The sequence below is a fragment of the Pyrus communis genome, chromosome 7, assembly GCF_041283825.1.
Source record: "Pyrus communis isolate YQ-2024b chromosome 7, ASM4128382v1, whole genome shotgun sequence".
In the NCBI taxonomy this organism is placed as follows: Eukaryota; Viridiplantae; Streptophyta; class Magnoliopsida; order Rosales; family Rosaceae; genus Pyrus; species Pyrus communis.
In genome coordinates, this window is record NC_142571.1 from 2,428,566 (window position 1) to 2,443,302 (window position 14,737).

General features: G+C 37.4%; 2 protein-coding genes across 2 annotated transcripts; both read right to left on the reverse strand.

Annotated features, from left to right (window-relative positions):
* Nucleotides 1-2,055: 2,055 nt before the first annotated feature.
* Nucleotides 2,056-2,811, reverse strand: LOC137733546 (protein MIZU-KUSSEI 1). The gene has a single exon (XM_068472686.2). The coding sequence runs from the start codon at nucleotides 2,794-2,796 to the stop codon at nucleotides 2,056-2,058; it is 741 nt and encodes a 246-aa protein (XP_068328787.2). The 5' UTR covers nucleotides 2,797-2,811.
* Nucleotides 2,812-7,941: 5,130 nt separating this feature from the next.
* On the reverse strand, nucleotides 7,942-12,856 carry LOC137734693 (protein LNK3). Its single transcript, XM_068473953.2, has 6 exons — nucleotides 12,511-12,856; nucleotides 11,110-11,484; nucleotides 10,433-10,706; nucleotides 9,128-9,217; nucleotides 8,875-9,026; nucleotides 7,942-8,681 (listed from the first exon to the last, which is right to left on the reverse strand). Exons 2-6 carry the CDS (start codon nucleotides 11,472-11,474, stop codon nucleotides 8,324-8,326), a joined length of 1,239 nt encoding a protein of 412 aa, XP_068330054.1. The 5' UTR covers nucleotides 11,475-11,484; nucleotides 12,511-12,856; the 3' UTR covers nucleotides 7,942-8,323.
* Nucleotides 12,857-14,737: the final 1,881 nt, after the last annotated feature.

The window sequence follows — 14,737 nt, forward strand, 5'->3', positions numbered from 1 at the left end:
CTCGGCAGGAACTAAATTCATTATTTCGTAGTCATGGCATGCATCTTACTCTGATGTCTTATTAAATGTTTAATTTCCACGAGTCATAAAGTGATGTAATATTGAGAAAATTGTAAGCTTCCAATGCCATTTGGATCATAATGTAGTGGGATCGTATGTGTTTCCAGCTTTTCAACGAAGAGACTATACACACGAAAATTCTGAGGCAAATCAAACAAGAACACGTGTATCAAATAAATTTGTGTTGAATTAATGTAAGGTTTAGGGTTACAATCTCTGTTTACAAAGTTTCTTCTGATTTGATCTCCGAAGATGTGTAAATGTGTGTAGTTGATCCGAGGATTGCAATGACTTGATCTCATATGAACTATTGCTGCAAGGATTTGGCTTGTGGTGATGGAAGAACCGGCACGATTATACTTCTTGATGATTCTTCAAAGGTTTGACGAAGAACGTAGAGAGCTTTCGAAATCCTTCTAGGTGTTTGGGAATTTGGATGCTTGAGAGCTTTAGACTTTCAGAGCTTCAATGTCTAGGTGTGAATGATTTTCTAGACCCTTTCTTTGTCTTGGAGCCTCATATTTATAGACCCTCTCCAAGCCTTACCTACGGATAGATTTGGCATTGATTAATTAGTTTGTGATTTGACTCTATCAATTAATATTTGATTTAATTAAATTAAAATCAAATAATTCATTTCTATTAAGTGTGACACGTGTCCTTCTTGATGACTCGTTCGATTTTGATGAATTACATCCATGTTACAATTTGTAAGACACATGGTACATGCCATGTATGCCCTGGTATGTCGAAACTTTCATGTGTTGATGAACATTTATTTCACCGAAATTTCAATGTCTACAAATGCCCCTACTTGAAGACGCATCATATGCATGTTCTTGTCACGTTTAGAAGATGTGTTTTGAAGTCCCTCGCATAGTGTAAAAGATGTGCCTGAGGAGTAATGGAGCGAGTGACTAACAAGTTACTTGTCCAGTGGAATTGTGTGGACTGGTGAGAGGGAGAGGAGGAAGAGAAAAAGGAACAGGAAAGAGAAAAAGAGGAAATGGCGTATGTGTGTGAAGAGTGAAAGATTGCGCGCATGACGATGTGACAGTACATTGCGTGGTAGTCTTTGCTTATGGATTTGGATCCTCTCCTGAGCTAATGGAGAGGGTCCTCCTGATCAATCATCGTGAATCGTTCGATTTTTATTCAACGGCTATAATTATTATAACTTTAAAGGAACTCCCTGTTTGTAGCCGTTGGATAAAAATCCAATGGCCCACGATGATTGGTCAGAAGGATCCTATCCAATGGCCCACGATGATTGGTCAGAAGGATCATCTCCATTAGCTCAGGAGAGGATCCAAATCCTTTGCTTATAACCTGTGGGTTTTAAAACTTAGGCATGTTATGTTTGTGTGATTTTTTTTGTCCTTTTCATTAAACTCAAAGTATTTTTTATTAAATGAAATTATTAGATAGTTAGTGAAGAAAAAAAAAATTTGGGGAAGCACTTTCCATTAAAACTCCAAAAAAAAAAAAAAAAAGTTCCTTGTATTTTTATCTCATGAATTAATTTTAAACAAAAGCACATTACAACTTAAAGCCAGAATGCACACCCAAATTTACGAGAGATTTTTCAATGTGACGGGTATACGGGATGGTATACCACGTATCATTATACAAATAATAAGATATGTGTGCTAAAAAGTTAATAACTTAAAAAATAAAATTTCGCACTAATCATATTAAAACACGTGGTGTACCATTTGTGTTCCCATCACAACTAAAAATTTCTCCAAATTTACAAGAACGGGCCAGGATGTGAAGGGCCGTCACAATCCCAACATTGCTTCCATTGAAAACCAATTAGGAGGTATAGACTTATAGTTTCCCCAAACCCTTTCAACGTCATTGCCAGCTTGACACTTCGTGCCTTGCATGTTGTATGTACCTTTTTCTTTTCTTGGTGCATTGCTGATTGAGGACCCTTTTTTCTTCTTTCCCAAGCAACACTAATTAACATATTTTCCTCAGACTTCACTTGAATTAGACCCTGACGAAGAACACACTGAGCTCAGGGCCATTGTTTCCATCCGGATTCATCATATAATATGTCTCCGAATCCCTAGACCCAACAACACGTTCAAACTGTGCTCGCATGTACATTAAGTCACCATCTGGCAACTCAGTTTCATTCGGTATCACCCCAGCTCCCATGGACGCTGCATGCAACACTTGCATCACACTCAAGTCATCCCCCGTCGGTTCTCTTCTAACTCCGTACCCTGATTTCTTCCCATTGCAATACAACGCCCATATCGGCTCATCAACGATCTTCGTCTTCTCGCCCGGTTTCTTTTCGCACTCCAGGGCTATTCTAACAAGCCCCATTCCCATATCTTGGAGAAGCTTTCCTGTGGGTATCCCAAGCTCAAGGACAAGCATGGGAAGACATATAGGGCTTTCCTGGATAACGAGGTTAACTCTAGCTTTACGGCACCCAAATAGGGTTCCAGTCATCCGTGTCCCTCCGTGGAGGTGTCCGTCTCCAATACGGTTTCCGTGGAGCGAAACGGGGATCTTGCATGAAGGAGATATGATTGGAAATGACCGGAAAACAGCACGAAAGCGCCGGAAGAGTTTTTTAGACCTTGATGGGCCTTTTTTGGTGGATGGTTGGAGGGAGATATGTGGAGGTGTATTCACCGTTGGTGTAGTTGGTTTGGGGTTTTGGGACCATGGTGACGACGCTGGTAGCGGTGGTGGTTGTGTTTCCGCCGCTGCCATAAGAAAAACTGGTGGTAAGTGGGTTGTTGAATTGCTCGGGACGGCAATGCTTGAGAGATGACTTTGGTGAGAGCTTGGTTTGTGGTAATGAATGAGTTAGGGTGATTAAGAAGGGGAATTTAAGTATGTAATTTTGTGGTGTGCACGTTGCGATTATTGTTGAATAGGTTAATGGGGAATTAAGGTATCGAATGTTTTTTTCCTTGTTTATAGTGACTCTGGTTAGGCTTCTAGTTTGGTGGTTTTTCTAAAGATAGATATATTAACAAAGCCGTACGTGGCAATAAGCTTTTTGGTTTTTTTTTTTTTTTTTTTTCTTTATTTTATTTGCGTCAACATGATTCTAGATCTTTTTGAAGCTACTTATTAGCTCCAGTTAAGGAAAAAAAAATTTAGGGTGTGCAGTGTACAAAGTATTACTCTACATGTCATTATATAAGTAGAAAAAAATGGTGTACCACTTCATGTTTTGGACAAACTGAAAAATCTCCTTCACTTGAGGCTTTATTGTTGACTTGCACACGGGAAGAAATATATACAATAAGTAATGCACTCTTTTAATTTTCTGACATAAGTACTTATCTACTAATCAACTTGATAAGTAAGTATTCTTAATTTGGAAAGAAAAAAAAAAATTGGTCATCATCCCTTCAAATGAATTTTGATACAAATTGTAACACAAATAAGCCAAGTTAGCAATGCTTTTTTTTCCCCTATATAATTTGTAAAACGTAAAATATCTCCTCTTAATTCTTTTTAATTTTAAGTTGTCACATAATTTTTTAAGGTTAATCTAATCAGCCGTCCAGTAATGCAGTTGACTTTTGTTCTTGCCAGTTGACTATGAATATATATATATATATATTTTTTTTTTTTTACTTTAGTTTTCATTTCTCATTTTACTAACCATTTTAGTAATGTTTGGTTCAATGACCATATTGTCTTTACTCAATTCCAGATACTGAATATACTTTCGTTTAAATTATTAAAAAGTTATCCACAAGATTGATAATGTCAGAAGTAATATAAAACTCTCCATAAATATAAATTTTGTTTGACAAAAAACATATGTAAATTCTATTAAAGGAAAAAAAAAAAAAAACTAGAATGTTGACGGGTAATTAGCCCACTCCTAACTTACATCAATATTGTCTCAACTTAACCACCTATTGTTGGGTGTTGGGTTCTATCATAAAAAATCTCAATGTTATTAGTGGTGAAACCATACACTTATATATTTTATTTTATTTTTTCAATTCTCCGATATTGGACTTATATTCAACAACCACTACCCAGAAGAAGTTTGGCAACCTTTTATTTTCTAGTAAGTACTAAAACATATATTCAGAGCAACCCGTTACAAAAAAAAGCCAACACCTATTGATATGTAGTCAAGTTAGAGCAATATGTAGTCAAATTAGAGCAATATCGAGATATGACAAAATAATATATAGTTAAGTTTATCAAACCCAACACCTATTGATATGTAGTCAAGTTAGAGCAATATTGATACTTTTATGACGAACCATGCTGGCTCTAAAAAGTTAATCAATTACAGTTTGATTGAATCAAGTTTTTTTCTCCTTGTCATTACTGTAGTATTAAGTTGTTAGAGAGGAAAATTTCGAATACTCCAATTCTCCACCAACAAGTAATCTTGAACACGTTGAGAAGCCTTGGACACCATCTTCGCTTGTCAACAATGAGAGTGGGGGGACCTGCAAGAAAACACTCTGACGCTCAAGTTAGTCATTGTTCAAAATAATTGCAAGACATTGTAAAGCTATCAGATACTTCCCTTTTTTTCTCCTCTTAGGCTGGTGTGATTCTTGGCCTTTTATAGGCATTCAAGTCTTGGGCTCCAAGTCCCACTTTCCTTCTATTTCTTCATGTTCCATGGAGTGGGTATTATGTTACTTGATTGTAGCTACACTCCTCATGTTTGGTGTGCTAGTGGCTTATTTAGTGGAGGAGTCATTTTTGGCTCCCACATTGCCCCTTTTTTCTCTGCAAACACATATCGTTTAGAGTTTGTAGAGGAAAAATGTTTCTTTGCAAAAATTCATTCAACTTGAGATTTCATCATTAGTTTAGCCTTCGGCTACGATCATATGGTTTTCGACCATGAGTTTGGCCTTCGACCACGGTCATATTGGTCTTCGACCATGAATTTTGGGTCTTCGACTTTCGGTCTTGAGCCTTCGGCTCCTATTCGGTCTAGGTCTTCAACCCACAATCTCATGATCTTCGATCATCAATTTATATAGTAATAGTATGCCCCTAGAGTAATTAAAATTTGAATAACATCGAGAGTACTAATGAGCATGTGTAAGATAGAAACTCTTATCTGTTGGGCAACTTCGTTGTTGTCGAATTAAATGGATTTCCTTTGCTAACAACCCTTGGGTGCTTGCCGAATAACTCTTAGGCAATTTCATTACATCTGTTGCAGCCAGAGTGAACTTTGATTGTGTTTCCTTGCTTTGAAACCTTGAACACATGTTCTGTTTGATGACTTGGTAGAAACTCATTGTCTCTTTGTGCAATTGTTTTCCCAAGCCATAATTGAATGCTTCAGGTCTCATCCTTCTCATCTTTTGAGTACTTGTTGCCCCAATGGAATGGTTTCTTCATGCAATTCCTCAAATGGTTTCTTCGTGCAATTCCTCAAGGACAAGTTGCTTATTAGGCATCATCCTTGATTGTCTGATCTTTTGGGCTTCTATTTTCTCTTCATGCCTGTGTTTTCTGCAAATTCGTTGACCGCAATCCTCACGCTTACGTTCACCAAATCCCTCACCAAAGGCTTCCTCGAACAATCTTCCTTCGTAGCTTGTGAGAACGGGGGGATAGGTACTCAACTAGCTTTCTTCGCCCTGTCATATCTTTGTATAATTTACAAGTGAGGGCTGACATCTTATGATACGAACGAGGACTGACATATGATTTACAAACAAGGACTGACATATGATTTACGAACGAGGATTTACGAATGAGGATTGACATATGATTTACTAATGAGGACTAACGAAATTTGATTGAGAAGGTTGTCTGACAGGCTATACATATTATATAAACTTCTATCCCATCTTGTCGAACTGACGAAAGCAGCAGCTGCAGCACAGAAGTCTAAAAGCGTGTCTCCCTTGCCGAACACGCCTAGTCTGCACACACATTATTTAGGGTTTTGGCCCGTGCCCCCATTGTGGCTTAGGTGGAGACCATAACTTCTTGATACGGCTTTTGTACGAATTCCCACAGACGACGCCAACTGTTTGAGAGGAAAATTTCGGATACTCCAATTCTCCACCAACAAGTAATCTTGAACACGTTGAGAAGCCTTAGACACCATCTTCGCTTGTCAACAATGAGAGCGGGGGGACTTGCAAGATAACACTTTGATGCTCAAGTTAGTCGTTGCTTAAAATAATTGCAAGACATTGTAAAGCTATCGGATACTTCCTTTTTTTTCTCCCCCTAGGCTAGTGGGATTCTTGACCTTTTATAGGCATTCAAGTCTTGGGCTCCAAGTCCCACTTTCCTTCTATTTCTCCATGTTCCATGGAGTGGGTATTATGTTACTTGATTGTAATTCCACTCCTCATGTTTGGTGTGCTAGTGGCTTATTTAGTGGAGGAGTCATTTTTGGCTCCCACATAAGTTATCCACTATATAAGAACATAAGGCATACGAGGAACTTGAGCAAAATAATTTAGGGTAGTGTTATCTACACCCATTTTTACTTCTTTATATTTTACTTAATTTTCAGTCATCGAATATAAGGAATTGAAGAAGACAATGATAAGAAATTAATAAGAATGTATGAAAGATAAAAATAAATGTGTAAATAAAACTATTCATATTTTATTTACTTTCACCCTTTTCATTAAAACTCCCATGAAAGAAATGATCAAAGGTGAAGAAAATGTCTATACAATTGACTTTAGAATAATCTGAGAGCATGTCGAGGAGCATAAAGTCAATGTTGACAACATTGAATCTTTGATCGTTTACTTCCTCGTATCCAAGTCCTACACTAGTTTGCACTTCAATGCAGCCCCTCACAAATTTGTCTTTATTTTATCTTAGTTTTATATATTTTTATTTTTATTTTCTAATGTTTAAGTTCTTTATTCAGTTGAAAGTTGTTAAATTAAACATTCATATTTATATTGTCAGAAAAGGGAGAGGCACTCATGCGAGTCCCTCATAACAAGCATTAAAATTTTAAGGAATTGTTTTTATAAATTAAGATAAATTACGTGATCATCTTTACCAAGTGTCAGTAATATTTTTTTTAAAGTAAATAAGAACTTGTTTAGAAGTACTTTTAAAATTATCAAAAACTTCTGGTGAAAATGTTTTTGGAACAAATCCTTAGTAGAAGTGCAAGCGAATCCAATCATGCAATAAGTGCAATTATATAATTGTGTTTCTTACAAAAAACGCTATAAGTGCTTTTAGAATCCAAAAACATTTTCGTTAAAAACACTTTTAATTATTTTAAAAGCAGTTTCAAACGAACTCTAAGTAATCAAGATAGCAACTTTACTTTCTCGCTCGAGTAAATCAAGATAGTAAGCCTGAATAAACAAATCTAGATTAAAAGGAAGCTCCCACAGCACATTTGCCGTAAATCTGGTCCTCAAGTGAGACCAAACACACAATGTACAACTCAATACCCTGAAGTGGCACAAAAGAGAAGAAAATAAGGTGGCGTAAACACCAAGGCAAGGAGTAGCCAGGCCGCACATCGGTAAAACTAACAAAACGTGTTGAGTCAAATCGGAGACGAGACATCGTAAGAGGGCCGAACCAATGCCGGTACAAAAAACCCGCCGGAATCTAGAGAATGTAGCAACGAAAAAGGACAGTGATGTGGTGGAGAACTGACCAGAGGTTGTGGTTAAGCTGAACCCAAACGCCTAAATTAGGCCATAAAGACCCCAAATCAAAGGATTAAAGCAAGCACATAGCCTTGTGTAAGCTCCATCAACACGACATCGATCTCCAATGAGAATCGGGGTAGGTTGCTCCACCAATTTCAAACGAGAATTGGGGCCGTTGCAGGAGGCGCAAACAAAGGGCGGGGAAGTACACAGAGAGGAGGTCGAGTTGTTACAACCCAACCACAAAAAACACCAATTGCAAACCTTATAGTGATACCAATCCCAGACTGTACGAGACTACAAATGTACCTCGCGATAAAAATTAATCCAAACAAGTTACAAGTTATAGCGCACACTTGAGGATGCATATAAAGTCTTCTGAATACAACACACTATAGTGAAATTCTCACGAGCCTTCTGTAGGAAAGCGTAATTCCAAGTCTATGACGAGTTGCTGAATTAAATTCACTCATTCACCTGTCGATCAAAACTGAGTAGAGCAGAGAGACATCAAACCTTTGCACATTGCACACTAATTAGACGGGATTAAATGTACAAGCGAAGTAGCAACCGCTCTCAAAGCAGTTGGAGCTAAGTTCTTTGACCACTGCCATGTACGCCTTTCTTTGAATAGCCTTTTAGAACCCATTTGTAGACTCGAACTCCCTCATTGGAGCTTTTCGCTTCCCACGAGCATTACATGACGGTAAACTGCTGTGCATTTGATCATCTGTCGCCACATCCATGTCTCTTTCACCTAGTGTTGGAACTTCAGCATCTTGTGGTAAAAGTGAGTGAATATGTGAATGAGAGATTTGAGGCTGGTAAGCATTGTCAGTTTGTTGCTCAGTCGCTCCAAAGACTTCTTGTTTGGAGTCCAATGATGCTCCTCCAGAAAGGTCTTGTGCATTAAAGTCCATCTCATTAAACATGAGGTTTGCAACGGCTCTGTCAATGGTGTTCGTATCTGATTCCGTCCTTTTCTTGCTCCCTGACCTGAATATGAAATTTATTTTTCGATCAATAAGAGCCTGAGAGACAATAACCGTGACAAGGACATAGCAAAAACATTAACAAACTAAACTATAATTTGACCGTCACAATTCTGCAATGCCAGTTTTGTAACCTGAAATGGACAAATTATATTCTACCAAGACAGAAGTAATGTAGTAAGTAGTACAAAATATACCTGACTGTTTCATCCTGGGCGGTCCATGATGAAGGGTTTTCATTTTCCATCGCTTCATCTCCATCTTGGCTCTGTGTAGCGTGATTTTCTTTTGAGTTAATGGCAAGTCGGTACAAGGAATCTCGAAAGCAAATTCGGGTCTTCTCATTCAACTGATCATTCAAAAACAGGGTAAGATTTCATAACAAAAGATGAAAGTGATGGATGTGCTTTACAACATGTGCATTATTCGGCTTTTAAAATCTAAGTTTACCTGTTTCATCACCATTTCTAGTTCATGTAACACAGACTCTTCAACTGATGACTCCTCACCACCAAGTCCATCCATGCTGCTTTCTGCTGTCTGTAACAAAAACAAAACTACATTAATAAGATACAGCTGGTCAAGAAAACAAGTACTACAGCAATATACAAATGTTAGTACAGTACGTAAAAGTCGAGATGCTAGTAAAAATCAACTGCAAAACAGAAGTTAGCAATAACCATATGGAGAACATACGTCTGTCAGCAAACATAAGTGTTTTTTTTTAACATAGTGAAACTTTTCTTCAAAATAAAAGAAAGAAGAGGAAAAATGTAAGGCCCAATATTTAAATATTTTATCATAATCCTTTTATCTCTTTTCACGTAGACAGGGAGGGAAAAAAAGATGAGTAAGGAGAGATTAGAGAAGAAAAGGAGAGAGTATGGAAGTACACAAAAGAGCTCTAGAAGGCTTAAAACTACAAACAATTTGTATTTGTTTTAGTTTTAAAAAGCATTTCTCTTTTTAATTACATAAGAAATTATAAGAATAAGATGTTATTCGATGGAATGTACAGAAATTACTCTTAACTGTTTTGTAATTAGGTGTAGAATAACAAATAATATCATTCAAAGTAAACCTTCTTATTTTCCTTGAGTGTTGAAACCAAGGAAAATAAGAAGGTTCATGTTAAAAATTTAGAGCTAGGATGATTCAAAGTTACCAATAAAAACACTAGCACATATAAAATCCCAAAAACAGCAACCTCAGGTAGTATTAAATAAAAATAGATATTACATAAAAGCACTCGGGACATTGCCATAAAATTGTGTCAAAGCACATAAAGCATAAACAATGATATGTTATAGATGATAGTGTGACTTGTCTTACAGAGTAACTACAAGGCCACAACACAGATCAGATTGAGGACATCAAACTTTTCAAGTTATCATATCATAGTTAATGAATTTTTTCCCGAAGGTGAAGTTCCTGGGATAAATTATTAAACAAAGTCTGCATCCACGTAGCCAGATTTTTTTTTTTAACTTTTAATGAAATCGGGATTTTATGTTTCTAAAACGACATACAGACCACTTTCACTCTGGAAACTGCAAAGAATTATGCACTTCCTGTTAACTAAAAAAGCATAACAGATTTTCAGTAAAACCAAGTTCTACGCAATACGCAAGTAATAGCCACTTAGACACTTCAACATATAGATATATGAATATTGTTAGTAACCCAAATTTTTTTTGAAGACAGCTGTCCCCAGGATCCAAACAAGGCAAGCTAATGGTTCAAATAAAATCTTACCTTTACTGGAAGACAATCTTTGTGCTCCGAGTTGCATTGAATAAACTGTGAAGTAGTGAAATCCCCTTTATCTGAACCCACAGTTGGTGACAAGGCATGAGTTTGAAGACACATTGAATTTCCTGCACTGTGCACACTGCTCGAGATACTTGGTGATTCCAAACTCATGCTTGTAGAGATACAATCAGTAGGTAACATGCCATTGGAATCAGAACAAAAATAGAATGATTTGTGTGCATTTTCTGACCCAGGAAGATCACCAAGTAAGGAACTCCTGCATTAAGGGAAAATCAGATGTTAAAAAACAAGCACAAATAAGATGACATTTTGATTGAATTTAAAGCACATAGAATTTGGGCATATTGGAAACAATGGATACTGAATGACTCTAGTGCATCACCAAGAATGAAACTTTATCTTCTAAAATAGGACTCAAAGAAAGGTAGGATCTTCCAAGAATGGTGTTATAAAAACAGTTTGGATTTTATGCTTTTAAATTATTCAGTATCATGCAGCCGATGCCATCTTTCTTATTGGCACCAGCCCTATGACATGAAAATACAATGGAGCAATTCAATTTCCACTGGATTTCCTATTGATGCCACAATTGATTATGACAAATTAAGGCAGTTAAGAAACTACATCAAGTATCTTAATCCCAGAGGTTACGCTTGTACAAGAAAATGTCATCCATCTGGTCGAGTCCTGCTAGGTCTTCAAGTTGATTATAGGCCCGATTGTCTGAAAGAGTAGTCTGCTGAAGAGAGGCCTCGGACAATCCTTCACATGCACTTGAACTGCTCGACGGATCTTTTTCATTAACAGAAGTTTCCATCACGGCTTCACCACACAAACTGTTACCACTGAAGTTGAGCTCTCTATTGAATTGTGGATACATTGAAAAGCATTTATTAGTCGACTGAAAACATTCAGATGGACTTATTCCCCATCTTGACCAACTGTCTGGTGATGGAAGCCTATCCGATTGTCCATCATTTGGAACAACAAAATCATCGACGCCAGTTCCGTAATACAAATCCATGAGACTTATCCTGAAATAGATAATAGAAATGTTATAACAAGCATAAATGACTAATCATCACAACATGTAATTCTATTTTTCAGATTTTGTGAACTTATTTGTGTTAGGACGAGTCAACAAAAAACCAGAAGTAAAATGAGGGGAAGAAATCCTATATCCCCTTCATGTCGGTTCTCCAGTATAATCATACACTTTCAAGTCTTGTACAATTAGATAACAAAGCAACAAATCATTTACAAAATTTCATCTATTCTTTAAACCACCATATCCTCAGTTTTCTTGTAATCAAACAGAGATCTAGATGTCTTGTTTGATTACTAGGATTGGATTGGATTAGATCGGAAAGGATAATCATAATATTCAAGGTGTGTTTGAAGGTAAGACGAATGATTTTTCATTTTGAAGAGATTATAAGGGATTACACATGAAGGAAGTTTATTCTTTCTAATCCTCCCATTTTGTTGGGACTAGAAGGGATAACTTTCATTAATGAGCAATCCATCTTATGCCTTCAACTCGGATAAAATCTCTTAATTTCTTCCTTCAACATACCTCGAATATAATGAGTAATCCAATACAATCCAATCCTAGGCATCAAACAAGCCCCTAGAGGTAAAGGTAAAGTATTTCAAGAACCATACTTCAAAGTTTAGTCAACTAAGCTTCTTCTACATGAAAAGTATGACCAAAATAAACAAGAGCTCAAATCAAGTTCCAGATCTGCTTAATATAATAAAGGTGAACCATTTAACTTCACAATTTCTTTGATTTCCAATACTGACTGCATCCAATATATTATCTAACATTCGTTAAAATTTGAAATTTCATTTCTTTCCTACACTTTCACAGCATCAGAACCATCCAGAACTCATCAAATCAAGTAGAACTCAAAATTCAATCCACTGTATCAATCATCATCAAACATGTTAACAGCAGTGAATAGTAAGATCAATCCAAAACATCAAACAGTAAAATCCCCAAAAAAAAACCAAGACTTTAAACCACTGATATAAATCAAAGAGCTAAGAAAACATACCTTTGGATTGATTATTTGGGATTTTGAATAGGACCCAGTTTCTAATTCAGAGATTTAAGTCAGCCCAGAGGAAGAAATTCGATATATCAGACTGAAAATTCAGATGTGTTGCCGTAGGATTTCGAGTGTTTGAGTGTTTTCAGCTGGAAAACAAATTGAGGCGGCCGTGGTTTTTTGGTGGCCAGGCTTTTTCTGGATTTTAATTTAGACTAAAAATAAACAACTTGGAGGTAGATAACAAGATTACAGATGGAAGAGAGAGGAGAGAGAGGGAAGGAGAGAGGAGAGAGGGGGGAAAGGGAAGAGCTGGTTGCTGCGATTTCTTGTGGCTGAGAATAATAGGGCCGAGATTAGTGGCTACGACGGCTCCATCTAAAACTGCATTCTCATTGGCCCACGTGTCCGAATCTGGTCCCCACTGTCAGGAAATCAGATTTATTACTTGGTGTAGGATTGCCCTTGGGATGCCCTGAGCCGCGAGCTGCATCTGATATTTTATTTCCGGAAATACCCCCGTGGTATTTAATTACCGACGTCTCGGGGACGGAAGAGGCAGTGCGGTACGTGGGCCGAATGGCCATTTCACACGTCGAGTGCTGCAAAAGCTTTCACGGTCACTAGTCCCCCATAGATTTCCACGCTCACACGTGGCAGGTTATGGTTGGGCTGCCTGACACGTGGCTTTATATGCTTGGGCTTGGGTGACACGTAGCGTCTAGTAGGAAAAAAAATTTGTGGCCTTGGTTTGTTTGTGGGGAAATAGGGATAAGATACAGTCGGATCCAGAGTACCAGAAGATGAGGGCCACACGATTCATGGTACCCACGATCGATCTAATAAAATGAAGCAGGTAAAATGTTTCGATCACGCCTGTCACAGTGGACCGAAAAGTTTATGCCAATAATAGAAAAGAATAATCTCTTATTATGGAACAAAAGATCCCAATGAACGTCATGAATGAGATAATTTTTTTGTGTAATTGAAATATAGAACAACATGGCATACTTTATTATAAATTTGTAAAGGCGCTTGCGAATTTTTTTTGTCTTCAATTGTATAAGAACATGTGCCGTAGCTTTATGTTTCGGCATACAGAAACCTTTTCTATTTCTGGTAACTTCGCCATCCTTCTAAGGACCTGAAAAATGTTGGATAGTGGCCAAATTAGGGTAGGAAACAAAACAAAATTGATGAGGGAACATCATGATGAAGATTATGTTTCCTTGTTTTGTGGCTTGTTTTGTGGCTTATTTTGTGGCTTAATTTGCTCTTTGTTTTGTGGCTTGTTTTGTGGCTTATTTTGTGGCTTAATTTGCTCATTGTTTTGTGGTTTTTTCAAAGCCATAATTATTTGGCTAGGATGAAGAAAAGCATAAAAAGAGATGGTGAGAGCATTTGGCTAAACAAGGGGGCAAGGGTGAGAAAAAATCTAGAGAGCTAGAGTGAAAAATCTCTTGTGAAAGAACTCTTGGGGTAGAGTGAGGCTCTTGGGAAAATTCTGTGAGAGGGTGTACAAGGGATATGAGATTAGGTTATGTCGATTTAACTCATGTGTAACTTGTACTGTTTTTCTCATAGTGAAGAGCAATATCTCTCCGAGGACGTAGGCAGGTTTTTGTCGAACCTCGTAAATTTCTCGGTGTCTTTATTTCTTGTATTTTAAACTATTCAACTGTGGGTTTGTATGTTGGTGAAGATAATCAGCCAAGGCACAACAATTGGTATCAGAGCTTTGTTGGAAGCTTTGGTTCATTGAAGGTTCAGATTTATTATTCACCATGATGACTACAAACATGTCGTTTTCAGTTGAGAAGTTTAATGGGAAGGGCAGTTTTACTCTCTGGCAAATGAGAGTAAAGGATGTCTTGACTCAACAAGGCTTGGTTAGAGCTTTGAAGGGAAAAGATGGGAAGCCTAAAGAAATGACAGATGACCAGTGGGATGAGCTGGAGTCGCGTTGTGTTAGCACGATTCGACACTGCATAGCTGATAACATTATCAACAATGTTATGGATGAAGATTCTGCGCCTGCACTGTGGGAGAAGTTGGAAAAACTCTATATTGCTAAGAGTTTGACCAACAAGTTACATCTGAAGAGGAAGCTGTACAAGCTGAAGATGGATGAAGGCGGGAATCTCATGGACCACATGAATGTGTTCAATGGATACTTGGATCAATTGAGGAAAGTTGATGTTAAGGTTGAGGAAGAAGATAAAGCCCTCTTACT

Coding starts and splice junctions, on each gene's coding strand:
- LOC137733546 (XM_068472686.2), bottom strand. CDS start 2,796: ATGGCAGCGGCGGAAACACAACCACCACCGCTACCAGCGTCGTCACCA.
- LOC137734693 (XM_068473953.2), bottom strand. CDS start 11,474: ATGGATTTGTATTACGGAACTGGCGTCGATGATTTTGTTGTTCCAAAT. Junction 10,707..11,109: donor CAGATGGATGACATTTTCTT/GTACAAGCGTAA, acceptor CCCTTAATGCAG/GAGTTCCTTACTTGGTGATC. Junction 9,218..10,432: donor AAGATTGTCTTCCAGTAAAG/GTAAGATTTTAT, acceptor TTTTTGTTACAG/ACAGCAGAAAGCAGCATGGA.